Source organism: Ranitomeya variabilis, chromosome 7 (genome assembly GCF_051348905.1).
Source record: "Ranitomeya variabilis isolate aRanVar5 chromosome 7, aRanVar5.hap1, whole genome shotgun sequence".
Lineage (NCBI taxonomy): Eukaryota > Metazoa > Chordata > Amphibia > Anura > Dendrobatidae > Ranitomeya > Ranitomeya variabilis.
The window spans coordinates 220,097,048-220,123,613 of record NC_135238.1 but is presented as its reverse complement, the minus strand read 5'-3'; the positions used below and the strand labels follow the sequence as shown (position 1 = coordinate 220,123,613).

Below are 26,566 nucleotides of genomic sequence, written 5' to 3'. Positions count from 1 at the left end.
CATACGATATCGCTGTGTCTGACACGCAGCAGCGATCAGGGACCCTGCTGTGAATCGTACGTCGTAGCAGATCGTTTGGAACTTTATTTCGTCGCTGGATCTCCCGCTGTCATCGTTGGATCGGTGTGTGTGACACCGATCCAACGATGCGTTCGCTTGTAACCAGGGTAAACATCGGGTTACTAAGCGCAGGGCCGCGCTTAGTAACCTGATGTTTACCCTGGTTACCATCGTAAAAGTAAAAAAAAAAAAAAAAACAGTACATACTCACATTCCGGTGTCCGTCAGGTCCCTTGCCGTCCGCTTCCCGCACTGACTGACTGCCGGCCGTAAAGTGAAAGCAGAGCACAGCGGTGATGTCACCGCTGTGCTCTGCTCTTACTGTACGGCCGGCAGTCAGTCAGTGCGGGAAGCGGATGGCAAGGGACCTGACGGACACCGGAATGTGAGTATGTACTGTTTGTTTTTTTTACATTTCTGATGGTAACCAGGGTAAACATCGGGTTACTAAGCGCGGCCCTGCGCTTAGTAACCCGATGTTTACCTGGTTACCCGGGGACTTCAGCATTGTTGGTCGCTGGAGAGCTGTCTGTGTGACAGCTCTCCAGCGACCACACAACGACTTACCAACGATCACGGCCAGCTCGTATTGCTGGTCGTGATCGTTGGTAAATCGTTCTGTGAGACGGTATCCTAAGGAGATGGGTTTATCTGGGAAGGGATAGTGACATCGGCGTGTTAGGAGACTTGGTGATCTGTGGAAGACTGGTGACATCAGAGTGTAAGGAGGCGGCGTTATTTGGGGAAGGTTGGTGACATCATAGTGTAAAGATGAGGTTATCTGGGAATGGTTGGTGACATTACAGTTAGGAAGTAAGGTGACACTGGGAAAACTAGTAATGCCACTGCCCAGGCCAAGTCCCAGACTCCTCTCTTGCTCAGATTAGATTATGGAGCCAGAAAACTGACTCTAAATACAGTATATTACTAAATAAAGTTAGAAAACATTATAAATTAAAGTAAAACAAAAACAAAACAAGAAAAATCCCCTTGTAACCATCGTTTTGAAAAATACTTACATCACTCAGGATATCAGCACTTTGCTTAGCTGTGACATAATCCACTCTGTCACTGACGGCTGTAAACTTGATGGTGTCTGGTTTAGTTCTATACTTCTTCTGCAAATATAAAGAATTGGGGAGCATACATCAATCTCTCAGGCATTTCTATTATTTCATGGAATATTAACAAAGAAGAATTAACTGTACCTCGCTTATAATGTCTTGGGCAAACTTAACCTTCTTAACATCTTGAGACCCATCTGGGAACCAACCAATTCCACGGAGCCACTCCAGGTCTGACTTGTACAGAGCCTGCAGGTAAAGGGGAATATAAATACATACTATTGGCTGGTGCAAATCCAACATCCCTGAAGATCCTGAAATATTGCAGTTTCCTCAGTGGACACACACAATAGGATAACATTTTATGTTTTTCTGCAGATCACTTTACAGCTTTACTTTCTAGACTGAGCCACGATGAGCAGAGTCATCTCATTTTCTTTAAAGAATTGTCTCTTCTGTAGTACTGGAGTCTTAGATAAGACAATATATCAATACTATGCACACAAGAATTAGCTATGAATCGAGTTTCCTTCTCATTTGTTCTCTTGGGGAGGGGACTGAATGTTTTCTGGGAACTTTATTTGTGAACATTGTTCTGTTAACTAATAGTCATTGCTGATGACATAAAACATATTCCCATCAAACAACTCCGAAATTGTACACTTACATCACTCTGGAGGTCGTAGGCCTTTCTAGCTTGAATGACGTCATTCTGATCTGGCAGACATGTCCATTGGTGCAAGAAGCGCTTGTAATCAATGTCACTGACCAAAGTCTGACATAGCTTGGCCTGAACTATGGACACCATATCTGCAGGTAGGTTCAACTTTGTCTTTGATTTCTCAAAGTCTTTCTTGTATAACAGGTCACTGGGAAGTTTAGATGCCTTCAAATTCCAGGCTATCTTGTTGTCATCGTGAGCCGTGGGCGTTCCTACGTAGTGACCCTTCTGCTTCTCGTGGGCTAACTTGTATTTATACTGTAGGCGTCAATAAAAACAGGGACATTGATAAAATTATGAATTATGAAATTATGAATTTCACAATGCAAATACATGGACTGAGGAAATGTAAAAATAGTGAAAAATATACAGTAATTTAATAGTTCAGTATGTGATATAATGGACTTAACACTCACATCACTTGCAATCTCTCTTGAGGCTTTGGCGGCTTTGATGGCTATTGCATCAGACTTGAGGTCATAAATCATTTTCACCTTATCCCAGCCTTCTCTGTAAAATTTCTGAAACAGGAAACGTGTACATGAGGAAAAACACAATTTTTGGCCATTTTGTGATTGTAGCCTGCATTTTTCACCAGTTTTCTCCTCTGCATGCTCTTTCCTCTAATCTGCAGTTGACTCTCTGCTAGTGGGTGGAAATTAGCTGCTATGATGTCTCCCAGACACAGCGCAAAGAAGAATTCCATATCTTCATTTCTTATTATACATACAGATATATGAAGGACATTATACAGCAGGACTTAGCAGTGAAGATGTGAATCCAGCTCTGTGGTAACTTGTTAGAAAGCTCAGCATGATCTTTCTGTGTCTCCAACTGCCTGTTCTCTCACTCTACTCCTCTCATCACCATAGAGTAAATAGGCTGTGTAATCTGGCAACACAGTGGCCTGGGAATCAGTCTTGTTTGAGCAAGACAGAGTTAAGCTGTTTGTTTTAAAGAGTGGATAATAAGTTCAGAAGGCAGAACGGAGAGGAAAAAGTGGCTTTTAAGTGGGCAAAGTAGAAGGTTTATCTAATGATGTATATTACTAAGTTTTGCATATTTGCTTGCACTATTGATTTGTGCTAAGTTTGTTGAAAGTCCAATTTCTTTTTAAATGTATTTTTAACATTTTGTTATTTTTCATATCGCTATAAAAAATCTTGCGCAAATTTCATGCTAATAACTTTGTCTAATATTATTCCCCAACTTCCTGTTTAAATGGAAATTTTCAGCAATAGATTGACTTAGATTCTATTTTCTTACAAAGAAGCCTTATCTTGAGTATAGGTCATTTTGAAGGGAGCTGTGACATCAGCCATTGTGAATGGTGGATCCTGTGTTATATCTACTGTATATAGAGGTGTTATCAGTCATTGTACAGGAGGAGGTGAGCTGTGACATCACCTATTGTGAATGTTGGATCCTGTGTTATCTACTGTATATAGAGATGTTATCAGTCATTGTACAGGAGGAGGAGGTGAGCTGTGACATCACCTATTGTGAATGGTGGATCCTGTGTTATCTACTGTATATAGAGGTGTTATCAGTCATTGTACAGGAGGAGGAGGTGAGCTGTGACATCACCTATTGTGAATGGTGGATCCTGTGCGATCTACTGTATATAGAGGTGTTATCAGTCATTGTACAGGAGGAGGAGGTGATCTGTGACATCACCTATTGTGAATGGTGGATCCTGTGTTATCTACTGTATATAGAGATGTTATCAGTCATTGTACAGGAGGAGGAGGTGAGCTGTGACATCACCTATTGTGAATGGTGGATCCTGTGTTATCTACTGTATATAGAGGTGTTATCAGTCATTGTACAGGAGGAGGAGGTGAGCTGTGACATCACCTATTGTGAATGGTGGATCCTGTGTTATCTACTGTATATAGAGGTGTTATCAGTCATTGTACAGGAGGAGGAGGTGAGCTGTGACATCACCTATTGTGAATGGTGGATCCTGTGCGATCTACTGTATATAGAGGTGTCATCAGTTATTGCACAGAAGGGGGAGAAGGTGAGCTGTGACATCACCTACTGCAAATGATGAATCTTAATGTATCTTTCATTGTAATCATGCATTTTGTGATACTGAGACTGCTTAAAAGTCTCTCTATACAAGAAGGAAGTGTGAATCTAGTAAAAAGCCTAGTGACCAGTGAGAAAATGTCAAGACTCCTCTTTTTTAAATATAGATAGTGATATGGAAAATGAAAAAAAAAAATCTAAAATGTAAAATGTGAGAAGAAATGCTAAAATATAAATGTAAAGTCCTGATATTAACAGTAGGCCATTTTTTTTTATAAAACATTCCCTTTAAGACCTTCTTTGAGGCTGTTCTTGTGCCTTGAGATGGAGCAGAACTTTGGAATATAATGTTGGCTCCTCATATTATTGCATCCTTCCAATGCTTGCTGCTTGTTGAACATCAGACCAAAGAACTTTTCCAAGGCAAATTGCTTTGGCTGTTACTGTGAGATTACTCTAAATTTTACCCTGACAACTTAAAAAATGTAGCCACAAAAGCCACATAGACACTTACATTGCTGACATTTTGAGAATTAAACTTTGACAGCAAAATCTCAGGAGTATCCGGCATGACGTGTATGGTTCTCTTGTCTTGTTCCCAAGCCTCTTTATATTTGGCCTTTAGACATAAAAGAAATCAAGTCAGTAATTCTAATATTTTCCATGACTGTCTTAGATAAGTAAAATGAAGCCAAATATTCAACATACAGCACTGATTTGGTCAGCATTGATCTTTGACAGGACTACAGCGGGAAGGTCCACAATGCTGGTGAACTTCAAGCTGCTGGCTGGTTGACGGTAAAGGCGATCGTTCAAGATGTCTTGAGCATTTTTCACTTTCTTAACTTCGATTGAATCAGTTGGTATCCAACCACATCCTCGAATCCATTCCATATCCGATTTATAGACAGCCTAGAACAACAGAGAGTAAGATACTTTACTAGGGATACATCTCTTGAATATGAAGCCTATGGAAATGGGATCTGGTTTACTTATTTGGAAATATTGAGTATGAATTAATGAAGTTATGTAAAAGCATGGTCCTCAAAACCAGGTAAAATGGCTTTTAATACACAGACCCGTCTAAAATATTCACAATTCTAAGTTTAAGTACCTTGCTATACACTCTTTTCAGTGGATGGATCCTCATCAGCAGAATTCTGCTAACACTATAGGAACTGTAACTTTCTTTTTGTACCTTTCCTACATGCATTACTTCTGTTCTCTACAATTACCTTTTTTCAAAGCACTCAAAACCCACCTTCTCTGTTTATGTCAATAAGACAACTGACAGAGAGGAGTGCAAGGACAGAGAGACAAGGACCCACACTTGCCCCAGTAGAAAAACAAAGACCTGTCCACAAACCATTAGAAAGACAAATTTCTGTCTGTATTTCCGATTCCTGCAGAAAGACACCGACTCATCCTCATTTCCAGTAGACAAAGACCTGCTTCCACTTACTGTAGAGACTCAAAGACCCGCCCCACTTCCTGCAGACACATTAAGATCTGTCTCTACTTCCTGTAGAGAGACAAAGACCTGACCAACTTCTAGCAGCGACACAAAGACCCACTCTGACCCACCCCACTTCCTGTATAGACACAAAGGTTCACACCATTTCCTGTAGAGAGACAAAGATCTGCTTCAACTTCCTGTACAGAGACAAAAACATGCCCCACTTCCTGTAGAGACACAAAGCTCCAACCCACTTCCTGTAGAGACATAAAGACCCGCTCCATTTCATGTAGACACACTAACACGCGCCCCTACTTCCTATAGAGAGCAAAATACCTGCTCCACTTCTTCTAGAGACACAAAGACCCACTACAACCCACTCCACTTCTTGTAGAGACACTAAGACCTTCCTCCACTTCCAAAAGAGACACAAAGACCTGTCCCCTCTTTATCTAGAGAGACAAAGACCCCACTTCCTGTAGAGATGCAAAGAACCACTGTGACATGCTCACACTTCCTGTAGAGACATAAAGACCCACCCTGACCCACCCCCACTTCCTGTAGAGACACAAAGACCTGTCTCCCACTTCCCGTAGAGGGACAGAGACCTGCTCTACATCCTGCAATCCATCTCAAGGTCTCTGCATACGCAGTGGTGTGAATTTTTGGTCTAAATATAATTTAGGTTGATAAAGTACTTGGTAATTTCGTTAGTCATCACTTTGGCATTCAAACAAGACTGAGATTTTTTTTAAATTACATTAACTATTATAATGAAAAATTATAACTATAATAATATTGCCATTTTGAATTTTCTTTTTACTTTGTTGGTCTATAACTAAATGCAAAATATTACTTTTGATTTTCTATATTTGACCCTCTTTGCCCAAATGAGGTGGGGTGGGAGTAGGGATTGAAACACTAAAGAACTCCATACACCTTGGAGTAAAGTTTGCTGAAACTGACAATACCTACCAAGCATCTAATATGTTTTGGGACCTCTTTACCTTCTCCAGATAAATGTTACCAGAGGAGAGAAGGATATGGCAGTATAAATATTAAATGCTTTTGTTCCAAGGTAGTGACTAATACTTACCTCTGGCGGTTGGAAAACTTCCTATAGTAAAAAAAAAAATGGTATTGAATGGATTGAGCATTCATATACTTACATCACTCTGCAATTCATAAGCTTTCTTGGCTTGGATGCAATCATTCTGGTCAGGGTGACAAGTCCACTTGTGCAGGTACTGGCGATAATCGATCTCAGTGGCAGCTGCTTGGCCCTGCTTAGCTGTCACAATGGACACCATATCTACTGGTAAGTTAATCTTGGTCTTGGTCTTCTCATAATCACGCTTGTATATCAAGTCACTTGGAAGCTTGCCGGACTTGATCAACCACATTAGCTTAGGATCATCCTTGGCTGTGGGAGCGCCAATGTAGTGACCCTTTTGTTTCTCAAAAGCAAATTTATATTTGTACTAGAATCAGAAAAAAAAATATTTTTTATTATATAATAATAATATATAAATATATTTAATACTTAATTTCAAGAAATACTAATGTGGTATAATATTTTTTATTTATTTCACCCCAAAACACCTATGAACTATTTGAGTGACTCCTTTACTATTTAATTTGGTGTTTAGTAGAGGATAAAGACTTCATGTGAGACCATTTAGGGGGCCTAGGGAGGAAATTGTTGAATTGCAATACGTAACACATGCGATAATATAAGTTGTGATATAATGCTTACATCACTAGCAATGTCTCTTGAGGCCCTGGCACTGCGGATAGAGATGGCATCTGCTTTCATGTCAATGGCCTTCTTGACTTTATCCCATTCCTTCCTGTACAATCTCTGTAAAATAAAATATATTGTCACATTTTTGTTCATCTACTTCAACATCTCTGGTTTTATTGTGAATTCTTACGTGAAAGATTGACTTACGTCGCTGATGGTTTCTGCATTGACCTTGGACTGGACCATCTGTGGAGTGTCTGAAGGGAGGCTGAATTTCGTTTTCTCATGATCCCATGCATCTCTGTATACACGCTGTACATTAGAAACAAATACATACATCTTAATTAAAACACAATATCTTACTGATAATATAGAAATTCCCATTTGAGAAGTAAGGGAGCACACCAAATAAAAAAAAATATGGAATTATTTCCAGTTTGGAAACATGTGATAATTATGTCATAATTCATCGACAGAAAGCGACATGAATTCGACATCCATCTGTCCATAGAATATATTTCTGTACCTTTTAGATTTGTAATGAGACCTAAGTCAAACAACATCACTCACATCGCTGATCTGAAGAGCGTTGGCTTTAGCCAAGATAATTCCAGGAGAATCCACAACGCTGGTGAATTTGAGGGTGTCTGGATGCTGACGGTACTGACGCTCACTTAAGATTTCTTGAGCTTTCTTTACTTTGTTGACCTCAAGGGAGTCATTTGGAATCCAACCGCAGCCGCGGATCCATTCCAAGTCAGATTTGTAGATCGCCTGTGGATGAAATGCCGTCATCATGGAGGATATTGAGACCAGTCAATAACATCACATAAATTTGAACACATCAATACTTGGACTTAAAGTTTAATTACGCTTTCAAAAAAGCTTTTCCTATGTCTTAGAGAAAATTCAAAAGTTTTGACAAGGGGGAGTCTGTGTGGTAGGCCCACTACAAATTGCTAAATTGAAGGGGTGGGTGCTCTCCTTTGATCACTGCTTTCCACAGCGACAGTTTTGGAGTGGAGTAAGGCTTAGCCAAGGGCTTATGCATTTTTGTTTTAGTGATGTCAAAAGTCCTGATCGATGGTGATCTAGGTGCTGAGATTCCCACCGATCAAGGCTTCTGACTCATCTCTTTGACAGGTCAAAAAAGTTGCTAAAAATTGATGCCTAAAATTGTTTAGAAAGGAGTTATGAGTAACACGACATACATCACTCTGGAGATCATAGGCCTTCTTGGCTTGGATGACGTCATTCTGGTCGGGTAGACACGTCCATTGGTGAAGGCGATGGCGGTACTCAATGTCGTTGACTAATTTCTGGCAGTTCTTGGCCAAAACCACAGACAGCATTTCCACGGGGCTGTTGTACTTGGTCTTCAACTTCTCAAACTCTTTCTTGTATTCTCGCTCACTCTGGATCTTGGCAACATGTATGGCCCATACAGATTTGGGATCATCCGCTAAGCTTCTGAACCCAACATGGTGGCCTTGCTGTTTGCGATATCCTATTTTGTATTTGAACTGTGGAGAAAAATACATAATTCAAGCGTCGGTATTTCTATAGAGTGGAAAGTACGTTTCCCATAAATATAGAAAAGGATATATAAATCCTCTTTTTTTTAGTGCTTACATCACTAGCGATATCTCTTGATGCTCTGGCGGACTTGATTGAAATTGCATCAGCTCTGAGGTCATATCCTTTCTTCTTAGTGTTATCCCAGGCCAACTGGTATTGTTTCTGCAAATCAAAAACTTCAGTTAAAGTGACAAATCTTATTGTAAAGTACAAAAAAATTACATAAATGAACCAAAAATAAGCAATCTACACATATGAAGGTGCTCAACTGCAATATGTTAAATTTGTACTTGCTTCCTGGAGGTAAAAGGAGTAGAAAAAATATATTATTTTTTAATATAATAGGTTAGGGGTATAAGGGTATAAGATAGGGGTTATGGAGGCCGCTGAGCCAAACTGGGTGTGGATTGCGTTTCTTGTAGAAAGAGAAGATAAACTACTGTAGGTCAGAAACTGAATCCACATGTGTTCAGCTGCTATGTGTTAATCGTGTTATAGATGATATAATAGCACAAAATAAAGGTCCCATGTAGTGTCCAAATAATACCACCATACAGTATACAAAATGTTGCCACTACAGTGGCCAAAAAGTACCACCATACAAAATAATGTGCTATGGTACACAAAAAATACTACCACACAGTAAACAAAATAATGCCTCTATGGTGCCCAAATAATGCCACCATGCAAGATACAAAATAGCGACATCACCGTGTTCAAATTATACCACTATGTAACATACAAAATTATGCCAGAATAAATACCACTGTAAAATATAGAAAATGATGCCACTATAGTACCTAAATTATAACACCATACAGTCTCCAAAATAATCTCACTATAGTGCACAAAATAATACCACCATACCACTACAATGTGCAAATAACATTTCCCTATAGTATACTAAATATTGCCCAGACAGTGCCAAAATAATACCACCATACAAGATATAAAATAATGACACTAAAGTGACAAAATAGTAATTAAAAATCATAAAAAATCCTAAAAAATGATGCCACTATGTTACCCAAATAATACACTACCATACAACATACAAAATGATGCCATTGTAGTGTCCAAATAACACCAGCATATAGTATTCTAAATATTGTCATTACAGTGCCCAAATAATACCGCTATGCTGTATACAAAATAATCTCACTACAGTGTCCAAATAATACCACCATACAGTATACAAAATAATAACACTACAATGCCTAAATAATAACACCATATAGCATTCAAAATAATCACACTATGGTGCTTAAATAATACCACCATACCACTACAATGTCTGAATAACACCTCCATATTGTATAATAAATATTGCTGCCACAGTTCCCAAATAATACCACCATACAGTATACAAAATGATGCCACTCTAATGCCCAAACAATACCACCATATGATATACTAAATATTGCGTCTTCTATGCCCAAATATTAGCAACATACAGCATATAAAATTATGCCACTACAGCACTCAACAGAGTGCCTTCAGAGTACTAATGATACCGCCATACACTGCACAAATAACAGTACCAGTCAGTTCTCAGTTTCCAGATTGTCAAGCTCAGGGGCCTTTAGTTAGATGTAGCTGATAGACATCTCAGGGGCATTTGCCCCATTTCCTCTCTTAGAATCCAACCTTGGGTTCCAAGGTTTGCAACGTTTTATATTGTGTAACAACCATTTTTTTTTAGCAGAGTAACTACATTATTTTTATATTATTGTTCTTATTCTCTTTGTACCTTTATAGCTGATCGGTATAAACCATGGGTGAGGTGTACTCACGTTGCTAATTTGGACAGCGTTGAGCTTGGCTTGGACCATCCCTGGTGTATCTGCCGGCAGGCTGAAGTGCACCTTCTCCTTATTCCAGGCATCTTGGTACAGGCTCTAATAAAAAAACAAAAACAAGCCATGAGTCACTGAATTTAGTCTTTATAAAAAAAAAAGTACAAAAAGGAAGAAATAAACATGACAAGACTCACGCCACTGAGCTGCAGAGCATTGGCTTTGGCCAAAACGATCTCTGGAGAATCCACGACGCTGGTGAATTTGATGGTGTCGGGATGCTGACGGTACCGACGCTCACTTACAATTTCTTGAGCTTTCTTTACTTTGTTCACTTCCAGGGAGTCATTAGGAATCCAGCCACAGCCGCGGATCCATTCCATGTCGGATTTGTAGATCCACTAAAAAGAATATTGCAATTATTACTTTCGCCTTAAAGATTTTTTTGATTTATGTGATCATTTTTGACTTTTCCTTTATGAATCAAATTGTGTCGGCTTACCTTACTTCAAAAATCTGATGGTTGCCATTGGAAACAGACTACAATTTATGGATGATCCATTGTCAGGCATGTAAAAATACATATTAAACTACAGTATATCCCTTTACAGCCAAGTCATACTCATCCTTGCAAAGCCATGCCCCTTATTACAGCGAATGGCAAACCGTATTTAAAACAGGTCTATTACTGATTACGACAATTTGCATTTTCCCGCCAAAGTCGAGACACATTCAATATTAAATTTACCCCATTATTTTATATTATTATTATATTATTAAAGCCTGAAAACTTGCATTTAATTAAAAATATTCATATATGCCCATAGGAATCCATATACATTCCCATAGGTAAGGATAGATCTAAAGTTTTCACATCTATAATCCCTAGGTGTTTGTGCAAGAAATTCTAAATCTTTCGACCCCCTAATTTATTATATCCTCCATTTTACTTTTTACTAGTGGCAGGATGTAAAACTCACATCACTACGCAGGTCATAGGCTTTCCTTGCTTGTATGACGTCATTCTGGTCGGGTAGACATGTCCATTTATGAAGGCGATGGCGGTACTCAGCATCGTTGACTAATTTCTGGCAGTTCTTGGCCAAAGCCACAGACAGCATTTCCACTGGGCTGTTGTACTTGGTCTTTAACTTCTCGAAATCCTTCTTGTACTCTCTGTCACTCTGGATCTTGGCAACATGCATGGCCCATACAGATTTAGGATCATCCGCTAAGCTTCTGAACCCAACATGGTGGCCTTGCTGCTTGCGATATCCTATTTTGTATTTAAACTGAAAAGAAAAAATTTACAAAAAAAAAAAAAATAGAAATAAATTGTAATTAGCTGAAAACGTATTTTCAAAAATATTGATTTCTTCAAGGGCTTTTCCAGCCTTACAAAATAATATATGTGTGTGTGTGTGTGTGTGTGTGTGTGTGTGTGTATATGTAAATAATATATATCTATATATATATATTATCTTTCATTGTTACAGATTTATCTACTAATTTTACTAATTTAGGTTAAGGAAAGGGTTCTAGTATATGCTTTTGGTGTAAGTTTAAAGAGTTATACCCAACATTAAAAGTTATCACTTTTCCATAGTCTCATAGAAAATGAATGGAGCAGTGGTGCGCATGCGCGGCCCCCTCTTCATTCCAATGGGACATTTCAGAGCCTAATTCTTGTGACCGGTGAGTTTCCTAGCCCCGCCGATTGGAACGTTACCTCTATCCACAGTCCCATAGAGAATGAACTAATCAGCGATGAACAGTCTCTGATTAATTCAAACAGGGTATTTTAGAGCCTCATTCTTGTGATCAGTGAGTTTCGCAGTGGTCAGAATCCACCAATAAAAAAGTTAACACATATCCACAGTCCCAAAGAGAATGAATAATTTAGCAGAGGTGCATGTGTATAGTCTCTGAGTCATTCCAATAGGGTATTTCAAAGCCTAGTTCTCCTGATCAGCAAGTTTCCCAGTGATCAGACCTCGCCGATCAGAAAGTTACCACTATCCACAGTACCCATGAGAATGCATGGAGCAGCAACGCGCATGCGGTCTCCAATTCATTCCAACACAGCATTTTAGAGCCTAGTTCTTGTGATTGGAGGGTTTGCCAGGGGTCAAACTTCACAAATCAGAAAGTTGCCACCTATTCACAGTTCTACAGAAAATGAACGGAGCAGTGGTGCACATGTGCAGCCTTTGCTTTATTCCAACAGAGCAATTCAGATATTACCGTATTTTTCGGACTATAAGACGCACCCAGGTTTTAGAGGTGGAAAATAGGGAAAAAAAATATTTGAAGCAAAAAATGTGGTAAAATATTTAATAACATAAATAACATACTATTATATGTGGTGTTATTACATATAATAGTATGTTATTATGCGGGAAGCTGCGGGACCAGTGTGGTGTCTGTATACTATATGAAGACACTGGAGGGTGAGTATAAGAATGGGGGCACAGGGCTTATATTGAAAGCACCACTCCAGCACTGCAAAATAGCACTGGAGTGCTGCTTTAAAATCCCATGGGAGAACTATAACTCCCAGCATGTCCTGCAGATCCTATGACATGCTGGGAGTTATAGTTCACCAAAGGAGTGGCAGAGTGCTTTATTGTGTTTTGTAGACTAACCTCTTAATTGTGGCAGCCAGCCACACTGTGGTGAGGTACAAGCATCCCATGACTGCACACACAGAGCCCTCCCTCTTGTTGCCTTTCCACAGCACAGGTAATGAGGAAGCTGCAGATTCTAGTGGAGAGCCTGAAGGACCTGTGATGATGTCAGGAAGAGGGAGGGCTCTGTCATGTGATGCTCCAGCCCGCCCACTTCTGACATCATCATAGGTCCTGTTTGTGCACAACACTCGGCATCCAGGCTTGGCAGGCAGGTACGCAGCGATCTCCTCGCACCTGCTGCTGCCTCCTCCTCCCCAGGACACACAAATCTCCCCGGAATCAGTGCTGGGGAAACTGTGTCCCTGCATAAGTGCAGTATTCATTTGCTGCTCCCGGCTCACCGCTCAGCTGATCGGTGGGCGGGGAGCAGCTAATAAATATTCACTGCACTTAATCAGCGGGGCCATGTGGTTTCCCCAGCAGCTGATTCCGGGCAGCGGGACATCCTGAAGTGGGATAACAGTGCGATCCCACTCGCTGCTGCCCCCCTCCCCACATGCTACGTCCGGACGATAAGACGCACTCACACTTTCCTCCCAAATTTGGAGGAAAAAAGTGCGTCTTATAGTCCGAAAAATACGTAGTTTTACAGTGGTCAGACTGCACCGATCAGAAAGTACCACTATCCACAGTCCCCTTAAGAATGAACGGAGCAGTGACGCACATGCGGTCTCCAGTTCATTCCAATAGGGCATTTCAAAGTCTAGTTCTCGTGATCAGTGAGTTTCCCAGCAGTCAGGCACCACAAATCAGAAAGTTGCCACCTATTCGAAGTCCCACAGAGGTTTAATGGAGCAGCGGTGCACATGTGCAGCCTTTGCTTTATTCCAACAGGGAATTTCAGATCTTAGTTCTAGTGATGAGTGAGTAGGTCAGACCCCACCATTCAGAAAGTTACCACCTATCCACAATCAGAGGATGAGCGGAGCAGTGGTGCGAATGCGCTGACTTTGTTTCATTCAAACAGGAAATTTCAGAATGTCCCAGTAACTGGACCCCCACCGATTAGAGAGTTACCACCTAATCATAGGAGAACTGTTGAGAGTAACCCTTTAGGATTATGAACTTACACAACACATCCATACTTTAACTTACATCACTAGCTATATCTCTGGAAGCTCTGGCAGCCTTGATCGCAATGGTGTCAGCTTTCAAGTCATATCCTTTCATCTTTGTCTTGTCCCATCCTTGGGTATATAATTTCTGAAGGAAGAATAAGCAGCTGTTATATCTAAAACTACTACTACTCATAATATATAGGATCCTGTCACCTAGGTGATGTAGTACTTACGTTGCTGACATTTATTTTATTGGCCTTAGCCAGCAAGATTTCCGGAGTATCGGGCATGACATGAATAGTGCGTTTATCGTTATTCCAGGCTTCAGTGTACAAGCGCTGAAAGAAAAAGCAGGGTACAAAGTGAAAATCATGAAATAAGAATGTACACATTGATCCCCCATACAGAGTAACGCACAACTCAACAGAGCGCTCTTGTGTTCTCTACGAAATAGCCGCTAACAGACAACACTGATGTCAGCTTATCTCGGGGAAAAACAAGAGGATCAGATGTTGGTGCGCCAACCGGCTGGATCCTTCTCTTCCCCAACATTATCAATTAGGGGAGAGCTGGGAGTCCCCATATACATTAGGCTTGTCGTTGGTCCCACCGATGGGCACACACATTCAGCCCACTTTACTAATAAGTATAGGGGCCTTTAAATAACGTGCTATGTAGGGTGGTAAAGATTTCATAAATGATCACACGGCTATGATGCATCCTTAAGATTGATGGAGAATCAGAGAAAATGCAAAATTGCATTGTAATACTCATCATTTTGAGTTTGGACCCACTGTAAATGACTTACGTTATTCATAATCTGAGCATTGCTCTTGGCAAGAACCAATTCCATTGAGTCAGGAACAGAGGTGAACCTGAAGGTGTCCGGTTTCTGACGGTACGCCTTGTCACTCAGGATCACTGAAGCCCTCTTTGCTTTCTCCACGTCCAAGGAACCAACGGGGACCCAACCAATGCCTCTGAGCCATTCCATATCGGATTTGTAGACAGCCTAGGAGGAGAATTGAATGCAGTATTTAGATATTTTCTACACTTAAGAAAGAGATATTTTTCTAGGTTATATCACATACATCACTCTGGAGATCATAGGCTTTCCTTGCTTGTATGACGTCATTCTGGTCAGGTAGACATGTCCATTGGTGAAGGCGATGGCGGTACTCAGCGTCGTTGACTAACTTCTGGCAGTTCTTGGCCAAAACCACAGACAGCATTTCCACAGGGCTGTTGTACTTTGTCTTCAACTTCTCAAACTCTTTCTTGTATTCTCGTTCACTCTGGATCTTGGCAACATGCATGGCCCATACAGATTTGGGATCATCCGCTAAGCTTCTGAACCCAACATGGTGGCCTTGCTGCTGGCGATATCCTTTTTTGTACTTGAACTATGGATGAAAAAAAAAGTTACAAAATACAATAATATATTACACAATGGATGGTTCTAACTTTTTTTCTGTGCTTTACTATTACTTCTGAAAGTTTGATAAAATATAGAACTACTTTTAGACTTATCAGAACGTACATCACTGATGATATCTCTCGAAGCTTTGGCCGCCTTAATTGAGATGGCATCGACACGTAAATCATAACCTTTCTTTTTACTTTGCTCCAAGGCCAGTCTGTACTGTTTCTGTAAGAAGAAATTAGGAAGATTAATAGTTAGACTTGGGAAAACTAAATGACTTGGCAACCTGACTTGGACTCAGATGCTACAGTGCCATGCACAGCCACCCACATGGATGAGCCACCATAGTTGTGCAACCATAAACATTTGTGGTTTTGCACAGGTATTTTTTACCTACACATAGTCAGAGGCAGTCAGAGCTTAAATTTTCAATACACATGCTAAAAGCAAATTTAAGTAATTTACTAAAGGACATATGCCCACATGAGGATCGCTTACCTCACTGAAATTGACACGATTTTGTTTTGCCAGTTCGATCTCGGGAGTGTCTGGCATAACATGGATCGTCGTCTTATCCTTGTTCCAAGCGTCGGTGTACAGGCGCTAGGAAAAAATAAATAAATCAATATTTGTATGATTACCGCCTTGTTTTCTTAATTGTATCACATAACAATTAACTCAGCAGCAACCAGTATACGCACACCCTGGCAGATGCAGCTCCTTGACGCATCCTAAGCATTTTTACATCTTTTTATACAACCTCTTGATATTCATAACTAATGCCTTACACATATTAGGGCTCATGCACAAGGTCACATTGTGGCTCCATCCTGTATGAATCCGTAATAGAACATTTTACATCTGGCCTTAGTCATGCCCTTTTTGATGACACATTTCTGATGAATTCACCGAATCTAGCAAATATGAACAATTTGTGATTCGCGCTAGAATGCCTAGTGCCTAGAATGAAAGTTTTACTTATTGCAGAAGATTGCATTATCCACAGAAGTCTCACATAACCTTACGGCTTTCCCATAATGCCCTGAAGCCATCACATCACATGGGATACTACAGTCAATGAGGAGCGACTATCATAGCCTATATAAAAGCAGAAGCAAGGAAGGCAGCAGCCATTTTGCGATGAATGTGGATAGTGAGAAGACATCACAGCTCACTGCTTAGCAATGAAGATAGGGGAGAGAAAGCTACAAAACACTGAAGAATGTGTACTGATACTATGTAATAGGACAGCAGTGAAGAACAGCTACCATCCGTTTACCTATAGCTATGTATGCTGAGGTCACTTTGACATTACTAAGGCTGATTTTGCATTAAAAAGTTTTAAAGAGATTGGATACAGTTCCAGAAACTCTGAATGTTAACCACATATTGCAGTACTTTCAATTTGCAGCAAAATTTGAGGAAAAATTTGGCTAATTCAAATTTCAAAAATGTTGCTCATAGTTCATAAAACCCATTAAAAACAAACCAAAAAATCCGCGAGATGGCATGTATTTTATTTGGGGAGATCCTTAGCACACACAACTTTTCTCAAAGCTCACCTTATTCATTATTTCTGCATTGGCTTTTGCAAGAGTCAACTCCAGAGAATCTGTCACACTGGTAAACTTCACAGTGTCTGGTTTCTGGCGATACTTCGCATCACTTATAATCTCACCCGCTCTTTTGTTTTTCTCCACCTCCAAAGAACCAATTGGAACCCATCCGATTCCTTTCAACCACTGCAGATCTGCTTTGTACAAGTTCTGCCCCAAAAATAAATTGAAGAAAATGTGTTTAGCATAAGTAACAAATTTTGTGGGAAAATGTAGAGTTGAATTACTGCCCATGTTAATGTACCCCAAGAATCCCCCGATCAGTTACAGCCTTCAGTGGTTGCTCTCAGTCGTGGAGTTGTGTCATATGCTCTGCCCTCCGAAAACTTTAACAACTTCGGCAGACCCTTATTTTTTATCCTGGACAACCCCTTTAAAAAGACACCTACATGTAATATTAGTCTGAAGACAGTACTCACATCACTCTGGATATCGTAGACCTTCCTGGCATGGACCACGTCATTCTGGTCCGGCAGACATGTCCACTGGTGCAGAGGCCTCTTATAGTCAATGTCGCTGACCAACGTCTGGCATTTCTTGGCCAACACAATGTCCAGCATATCCACCGGCATGTTAAACTTCGTTTTCCACTTTTCAAAGTCCTTATGATACTCTCTTTGACTCTGCATTTTGGCCAAATGCATGGCCCACACAGATTTCGGGTCATCCTGCAGGCTGCGGAAGCCGACATGGTGTCCTTGTTGCTTGCGGTATCCGATTTTGTATTTGAACTGAAGAAACGAGAATGAAAAAGTCAATCATGAAATGCCACTTAATACCCTATGTTATGTAAGTACTGATGTAACAAACTTCATCTTGACACATGACCTGATACCTTTACTTGGCATATGTGATGCGCTAAATGTCAAATTGAAGTTTGATTTATCTGTCTGTACCTTAATTCCTAAAAATGTAGGATATTTAATGTTTTATTTAGTGATTGGAGTATTTACTCATTATTATTATATTCATGGTGCTGCGGTTTCTTAAAAGGTCCTGCATCATATCAGTTTCACAATCTCTAAAAATGGTGCTGGGAACATACCTATATTGGCTTTAATAAGTTCTGTATGGGAGAACATTAAACAGATACGGGGCATTATGTATTTGTTATATGGTTTGTTTTTCCTATCTGTTTTTAGTTTTCATGTTTAAATGAGAAAATGACTAAAAATTATTATTAAAAAAATGGCGCTTAGATTGGTGTGACTTGTTAGTTGCAGATTTAAGAAATATTTATTATTCATTTATTATGGGTATTCATTATATTGGTGTATGGTAGATACTGCTCTAGTTATAGGGAATTTTTCTAAGACTTATTTTGATGACCTATTCTAAGATTGATGGAGGTCACTGATCAGCTGATTGAAGGAGCTGCAGCGCTCTGGAAATGGCACAGCTCCGCCCCCTGTGTAGTGGATGTGGATGGTATTGCGGCTTTATCCCTTTCACGTGAGTAGGAAAGAGCTGCAGTATCATTCATGGTCTCTACACAATAAGGCAAGGTGCAGGCGACCATAGATTTTCTCATCAGAGAATTGGGACGATTTTGAAAAACACACTCTGATCAGAGTGTCATCAGTGTGCTCCGATTTTCTCAGAGGAGGAGAGGATGGAGAAAAAAAGGTCTCCATCTTCTCTATTCCATAAGTCCACGGAAATCGGATTCTCTCAGATGTGATCAAAGTGCATTGCGATGTTTTTTTTCACGCACTTATTGACTTGCATGGCCGAGTACGATCCGAATATTAGATCAAACTCGGTCACGCAGCAATTTTTTTTCTTCGGGTAGTCTGTATCCAAGTGAAAAAATTCGGACATAGGCAAGACCCCATAGAATAACATTGTTCCGAGCGTGATCCGATGTTTTGTTGGATAATACTTGGACTAAAAATACGGGTGTCAGCATGAGCCGTAAAATAAACCGTGCCACTTCCGGTGTGCCACGCACCCTTCAATCAGATGGCTGGTGGACATTCCAAGTGATTTGATATTGAAGTGTCAGAAAACCCCATTAAACTCCAGCGATCGTAATGTGATCATATATGATTTTTACCCGGTGTCGAAGTTTGTTCTGAGGACATTTTTCATTGCGTACTTACATCACTGGCAATATCCCTAGATGCTCTTGCCGCCTTGATGGAAATGGCGTCAACTCTCAAGTCGTAGCCCTTCTTCTTTGAGTCTTCCACAGCTTTCTTATACTGACTCTTCATAGGAAAGAGACAATTTAGTTCAGTACAGATTACAAAAGACTAAACAATTACGGTAAAACTAAACTTTATTTTATATATCCGTTGACTATGGAAGGAAGCCTAGACACAGGAGAATAAACCAGCTCCATTCATGATGGTGGCCCCAATACCGGAGCCCTGGACCGTTACATCCATTATACATCTACATACACATGCTACTAATGCACATTTGCTTACAACGCTGTAGTTAATTTTGTTCTGTCTGCCCAGCTCAATTTCTGGTGTGTCCGGCATGATGTGAATGGAAGTTTTGTCCTTATCCCAGGCTCCAGTGTAGAGTTTCTAAAAAAGAAAATGATATTAATTTTTCTCGACTGTATACAACTATGCGTTCACCAAGTTTCGTCACTTACAATCTATATGTGAATTTACCTTGTTCATTATATCGGCATTAGCTTTGGCCAGGGTGAGTTCCAAAGAGTCGGTGACGCTGGTGAACTTAAGGGTTGCTGGGTGCTGCCTGTATTTATTCTCACTCAAAATTTCTCCGGCTTTCTTTGACTTTTCGACTTCCAGAGAACCGATAGGGACCCAGCCTACCCCCTTCAGCCACTGCAGATCAGACTTGTACAAATTCTGTAGGGAAAGACAATACATGATGCATAATCTGCACATCTAAATGTGCTGTGATATTTGCTACTTATAATAAAATACTAAATAATACCTTCACACAGTGCACAAAACTATGCCGCTGTAATACCCAACTAAAAAACATTGCCTAGAAAACAGTGCTCAGGACTTGGGTTCCAAGCATCAGAGATATGCTGAAAATCATCCTAAAGGAGTGCGGTGGAGACCCCATTCTTAACTTTTTCATGATTCAGTAATAATACCGCTTTGGTGCTAGTTGTATACTCACATCACTCTGGATATCGTAGACTTTCCTGGCATGGACCACATCATTTTGGTCTGGCAGACAAGTCCATTTGTGCAGCGGTCTCTTGTAGTCAATGTCGCTGACCAAAATCTGGCACTTCTTGGCCAACATTAATCCAAGCTCGTCCACGGGCATGTTAAATTTGGTCTTTGACTTATCGAAATCTTTCTTGTACTCTCTCTCACTCTGGATCTTGGCCACGTGCATGGCCCATACAGATTTAGGATCATCCTGTAGGCTGCGGAAACCGACGTGGTGTCCTTGTTGTTTCCTATAGGCAGTTTTGTACTTGTACTGAATAAAAAGAGTAAATTTTCAATTTTTTATTATTATTATCTACACATCATTACGTATTTTCCTCAATTTAGTTATGTGTTTTTTTATTAGTAAATATAATAGTAAAATCAACTATAAAACCCACCCATTTTAAACTGTAGCATAAGGATATATTTAAAAAACCTACGTCACTGGCGATGTCTCTGGAGGCTCTAGCTGCCTTTATCTGGATGGCATCTGAACGGAGATCATATCCCTTTGCCTTGGATTCTTCAAGTGCTTGTCTGTACAGTTTCTGCAAAAAAAAAGTTGAAAATTTTAAGCAGAATTTTTAGGTTTTCCTACCAGTTTAATTGTACAAATTTGACTATTTATTTAAACTTAAAAAAGGAACACTAAATGGTCAATATGTCAAAATAATTGTGATCACTTTCACCACTAGGGGGCCAATCTGTATACAGCTGTAGACTGTTGCTATTAAAGGGGTTGTTCTAATAATGGCTGATCAGGATCCCACCGCTCACCTGCCGACCAGCTTCCTGCTTGCAGGGGGAGCACTGCACTCCTGAATGATTAACAGTTTGTACGAACAAAATTATAACGCCTTTGAACCGTATGCACAATGAATGATGCTGGATCCGTCAAGCTTCAGATTAGCGCTTGCAAGCTCTATAGCAAATAGCCTGTAAGTGCTGCTCTCCTTGCCTAGGCAACTGGCCACCTCTGATAGACAGCAGCGGTGCCAGTAACCTAGACCACAAGCAGTCAACTATAAAATGTAAAAATCTCTCAGTTATTGAGAACCGGGAGGATTTTTGAAGAGGTAAATTGCTAGTATTTTACAAGCACTTTTATGATTGGGAGAAAATTGATAAAGTGTCCACCAAAACCAGGACGCCTGGTGAAAAATGTGGACATCAGCATTTTGACACTTAAAAGTATATTACATAAACAGCAAATTTGCTGAAATGTACATTATCTGTGTTCTTACGTTGATGGCGTATTACACTTTTACTCACTTCACTGTAGTTAATCTTGTTCTGTTTCGCAAGAATGACCTCGGGTGTATCGGGCATTATGTGGATTTGTGTCTTATCCTTGTTCCAGGCATCCGTATACAAGCGCTGGAATAAAGAAAATCACATAAAAATCCTTGAGATATGGTATGAAGTCCAAATTATTTCTAGGTAAAGAGCAGTAGAAACATTACCTTATTCATAATGTCAGCATTGGCCTTAGCCAGCACCTGCTCCATGGAGTCGGTGATGCTGGTGAAGCGGAATTTATCAGGGTGCTGACGGTACTTCTTCTCGCTTATAATGACTGAAGCCCGCTTATTTTTCTCATCATCCAAAGAGCCAGAAGGAGACCAGCCGATTCCTTTGAGCCACTGCAGATCCGACTTATACTGAACCTGTAAGTTGCAGAACAGTAGTACACGTTATATGCAGGATATTAATTATTGCCGTACTTAGCGCTACATTTAGGACCTGCCTTGTATTTTGATTTGACATTAATTTTTGGTGTGAAAGCTATGAAACAAAAATCCATAACAAATCCTCCATGTCGAAGGGGAAAGTCACATGGGGTGTGTTTTACTGTTGCAGATTTTTTAAAAAAGTGAATCTTCAGAAAGCCAATCGAAATCTGCAAAAAAATCCCCATCCAAGACATGCGGATCTTGTGGCAAAGTCACCGTAGCCAAAACCGCTGAGCAAAAATATGGTCATTTGTGGACAGATTTGGCCAATTTTTCTCTGATAATAACTTTAGTTTGTTGTATGGGGCCAGGTTTCGACAAGGATATTGGTAAAAGTCTAGATACGCCAACTAAAGTTGAGCAAAAAAAACATGAAGGACCCTGTTCCAGAAGTCAAGTCGGGAGCCCATGACTATGTGGGCCAGAGCCCTGTAAACCACCTACTACCCGCTAGCACCTCTTCTCATTAGTAACCCCATCGTGACATAGTGCCATGCCTACTAATCAGAAGAGGTGTCGGCAATGTCGACAGGTAGGGAGAGGTTCACAGAGCTCTTGTTCGGCATCCATGGGCTACCGATGTGGCCACTGGATCGGTCCGCTGATCTTTTTGCTCAATGTGCCGACGATACACATTGTATAAATATTGGACAAATTGGACAAACCCACAGTTTTTGGCAAGACTGACGTCTATGGGGACTTTACCTTGACAGATGATGTTGGGGGAGGGAAAGATTGGGCAGTTTAGATTTCTATCACTTTTTTTAGGTGGTATAAGCCGCTACCAGAGAAGCCTGCCCAATGAGAATACTCGAGCCAAGCCGAATGTCAATGTGTTTGGGGGAGTCGCGAGAGATAGCTGTCGGGTCGATAGAATGTTTACATGGCGGCTATCTAAGGAGTGGATAGCGAGTGTAGTTCTAATGGATAGCTAGACCTAAAAATGAGATAAGGGTTCCTTAATGGGACTTTGTACTTACATCGCTCTGCAGGTCGTACGTCTTCCGGGCATGTACAACGTCATTCTGGTCAGGTAGACAGGTCCATTTATGAAGAATATTTTTGTAGTCAATATCACTGACTAGTGTCTGGCATTTCTTGGCGAGTAATACTCCCAGCATATCTACTGGTGTATTGAACTTGGTCCTCCATTTTTCATATTCCTTCTTGTACTCCCTATCACTCTGGATTTTGGCTACGTGTATGGCCCATACAGACTTGGGGTCATCTTTGAGACTGCGGAATCCAATGTGGTGTCCTTGTTGCTTTCTGTAACCAACTTTGTATTTGTACTGCGGAAAAAAAAAAATGAAAATATTACTTCTGGCTACTATTTCTACAAGCAGCCTCGTCTATAAGCAATGGCTTTAAAGTTTTGGCTTTAAAGTTAATGTATGATGAGCAAATTTCCATTTCAGCTAAACTAGAATAATTACATTTTACAAACAAGGAACTATAAGGTCGGTTAATCATCTTAGCAATTAATCAATCAAAAGCCAATCTTACATCGCTGGCAATGTCTCTTGATGATTTGGCAGCCTTTATTGGTATTGCGTCGACACGCAGGTCATAGCCCTGCTTCTTTAACTCTTCATAGCCCGCTTTGTAGTTTTTCTATAGAAGAAATTATATTGATAATTGTTAATTTTGTATGAAAACAAAAATGTACATTTAACATAATTATGTTATTCTGGTTGCTAACATCTATCTATCTTTTTTATATATATACACACCAAAGCTCCATCCTGATATAGAGGCCATCACAAGACTATATGCAAAAAAATAAAATCCTGCATTCACCACTAGGTGGAGCTTGAGAGCTTACTGCATACTGATTTGTAATTGAGTTCAATGGCATCTTTGTATACAACAGGCTCCCCCTTGTGGCAGCTGAAGGCAGGGACAAAGTGTAAGAGAGTCTTTTTTTTTTTTTACTGGGTAGAATAGACATCAGATTTTATACAAATTCTATGTATGCATTTTAATGTATGGATTATAAGGAGACTAATTAAACTATGTTAAAAAAATATATAAAAAATAAATAAATATAAAAGTTTAAATCATGCCCCCTCTGGGGACATCTATGCTCAAGGTGATACATATTTGGCATCACCTTGTGCATAATTGCCCAAGCCTCATATAAAAATCTAAACTCAATATAAAAATATTCTTGCCATGCGCTGAACACCAAAACGGAAAAAAAAGTCGAATTTCATACAACTCCAGAAGTTCTTTCTTGGCCGATCTTCTTTCTGCCAGCATCAGTCTACGGGTTACAGAACACTCACCTCACTTATGTTGATCACATTTGCTTTTGCTAGTACGATCTCCGGTGTGTCCGGCATCACATGAATTTGTGTCTTGTCTTTCTCCCAGGCTTGTTTGTAAAGTTTCTACAGAAAGAGAATGTCACATTTTTTAAAACTTGAATTCTTTAATTTTTAAACCTTAAAATTGAAAAGAAATGTAAATCTTATAGAGAATGTTAGATTTAAAGGTTTAATGTGATCTTAGACATTCATATCATATGCACAGGATAGGAAATAAATGTCTGGTGGATGTGAGGTCTCATCTCTGCCTGCGTCAAGGGAACCTAAATACGTTTACGAGTTCCTACATTGGAGTCTACATCTCTGCATAGGACCTCACCGTCTATTAAGACGGGTGCAAAACCAAAATGGAAAGGGCTCCCTCTAAATAATGGGACTGTATCATCATTATAGGCTGTCTTTATGGCAGATATACCCTAACTAGGACCTAAAGTTTTTGCGAATCGATTTGTAGGTCCATCGGGCATGTCAGTAATTTGTAGTGTATAAATGGGACCCCTCAGAACTGTCTCCTACGTGGCAGCATCCGCAGCATCCAGTAGCGTAACTTGAAGCTCATGGGCCCCAATGCCAAATTTCCAACAGGGCCGCCAACTATCATGGGTCTTCTATAGTAATAGTATTTTTCATATGGGCCAAAGTGACCTTTTGAGCCCTCCTGAGCCTCCTGGGCCCAGGTGCAACTGTAACCTCTGCATCTATTATAGTTAAGCACCCTCATGGCTTCTCTTTTGATTAACCGGCCTGGTGCGATGCCACATGTGTTTCATGCCGAAATGATGAGGTCATGGCAGGCAAGCTCATCAAAAGAAGAGCCAGGATCCCAGCAGGGTAAAGGCAGTTCTTAGGGCTCCAGTACAGCGTCTGCGAATTACTGAGGAGGCTTATAGATGGGTTACCAACTCTACTAGGACCCTTTGAGTTTGACTCCCTCAACAGAGTCTTCATGCAATGGGTTCAGATGTGTCTGTAGCAGAAAACCAGATATGAATAATACTGTAGGATATAACAACTTGGAACATATCCATACACTTTTCTACCATGCCTGTCGCCCACAATGATGTATATAGGTTTTTAGATAAAATTTTTGCTCCATCCTTGCAGAATAAACTTACGTTATTCATGATCTGTGCATTATTCTTGGCCAAGACAAGCTCCATTGAGTCGGGCAAACTAGTAAATTTCAGTTTGTCTGGGTGTTGGCGGTATTTTTTCTCACTGAGAACTTCCATGGCCTTTTTGTTCTTCTCAGCTTCTTGAGATCCAAATGGAATCCATCCTACTCCCTTCATGTATTCATTGTAATCTGCTTTGTAGACATTCTGAAAAAGAAGAAGTAACGTGTGTTCATCGTCCGTATCTCCAGCCGTTCATCGAATGCGGATGTTACATCAGGAAACTTACGTCACTCTGGATCTCGTAGACCTTCCTTGCTTGGACGAAGGCGGTCTGGTCAGGCAGGCAGGTCCATTTGTGTAGAAGTCGCTTGTAGTCAATATCGCTGACCAGCGTCTGGCATTTCTTGGCCAACAGGAAGCCCAACATATCTACTGGCATGTTAAACTTGGTCCTCCATTTGTCGAAGTCTTTCTTATATTCGCGATCGCTTTGGATCTTGGCCACGTGCATGGCCCATACGGATTTAGGATCATCTTGTAGGCTTCGGAAACCAACGTGGTGTCCTTGTTGCTTACGGTAGGCCTGCTTGTATTTGAACTATAAAGAAACCCCCAAAATGTTCAGATTACTCACAAAACCCGACATTGCTAATTGTGCAACGTCCTGCACCCATCATCGGTCTCATACTCACGTCACTAGCGATGTCTCTAGAAGCTTTGGCAGCTTTAATAGATATGGCATCGGGCCTGAGATCATAGCCTTTCTTAATTGCCTCTTCCCATCCAGATTTGTACAATTTCTGCATTTTATATGAAGTAATACAGAATATTAATAATTGTGAATATAAATAAATGGCAAAAACTTACAGAAATAGTTATATTGTGAGTAATATCCAATATTTCTTCACATTTTATTATATACCACTATTATTTAAAGACGTAGGTGGTACAGGGAGAACGTAGCATTGCGTGGACCTATTTGTATGGGCA

General features: G+C 40.2%; 1 protein-coding gene across 17 annotated transcripts in view; it reads right to left on the bottom strand.

Annotated features, from left to right (window-relative positions):
• Positions 1–26,566, bottom strand: part of NEB (nebulin) — a 162,773-nt gene that overhangs the window by 81,141 nt on the left and 55,066 nt on the right. For all 17 annotated transcript variants that reach the window (XM_077272959.1, XM_077272963.1, XM_077272966.1 and 14 more), the window contains 36 exons: positions 26,269–26,376; positions 25,863–26,174; positions 25,574–25,780; positions 24,417–24,521; positions 23,635–23,742; positions 23,109–23,420; positions 21,859–22,062; positions 21,668–21,772; positions 20,836–20,943; positions 20,355–20,666; positions 19,868–20,071; positions 19,673–19,777; positions 19,343–19,450; positions 17,660–17,971; positions 17,187–17,390; positions 16,123–16,227; positions 15,742–15,849; positions 15,293–15,604; positions 15,010–15,213; positions 14,435–14,539; positions 14,239–14,346; positions 11,434–11,745; positions 10,651–10,854; positions 10,451–10,555; positions 8,712–8,819; positions 8,291–8,602; positions 7,650–7,853; positions 7,287–7,391; positions 7,092–7,196; positions 6,505–6,816; positions 4,588–4,791; positions 4,394–4,498; positions 2,262–2,366; positions 1,792–2,103; positions 1,269–1,373; positions 1,080–1,178 (listed from right to left, as the gene is read on the bottom strand). In XM_077272959.1, coding sequence (XP_077129074.1) covers positions 1,080–1,178; positions 1,269–1,373; positions 1,792–2,103; positions 2,262–2,366; positions 4,394–4,498; positions 4,588–4,791; positions 6,505–6,816; positions 7,092–7,196; positions 7,287–7,391; positions 7,650–7,853; positions 8,291–8,602; positions 8,712–8,819; positions 10,451–10,555; positions 10,651–10,854; positions 11,434–11,745; positions 14,239–14,346; positions 14,435–14,539; positions 15,010–15,213; positions 15,293–15,604; positions 15,742–15,849; positions 16,123–16,227; positions 17,187–17,390; positions 17,660–17,971; positions 19,343–19,450; positions 19,673–19,777; positions 19,868–20,071; positions 20,355–20,666; positions 20,836–20,943; positions 21,668–21,772; positions 21,859–22,062; positions 23,109–23,420; positions 23,635–23,742; positions 24,417–24,521; positions 25,574–25,780; positions 25,863–26,174; positions 26,269–26,376 — 6,453 coding nt within the window. The remainder of the gene's footprint in view (positions 1–1,079; positions 1,179–1,268; positions 1,374–1,791; positions 2,104–2,261; positions 2,367–4,393; positions 4,499–4,587; positions 4,792–6,504; positions 6,817–7,091; positions 7,197–7,286; positions 7,392–7,649; positions 7,854–8,290; positions 8,603–8,711; positions 8,820–10,450; positions 10,556–10,650; positions 10,855–11,433; positions 11,746–14,238; positions 14,347–14,434; positions 14,540–15,009; positions 15,214–15,292; positions 15,605–15,741; positions 15,850–16,122; positions 16,228–17,186; positions 17,391–17,659; positions 17,972–19,342; positions 19,451–19,672; positions 19,778–19,867; positions 20,072–20,354; positions 20,667–20,835; positions 20,944–21,667; positions 21,773–21,858; positions 22,063–23,108; positions 23,421–23,634; positions 23,743–24,416; positions 24,522–25,573; positions 25,781–25,862; positions 26,175–26,268; positions 26,377–26,566) is intronic.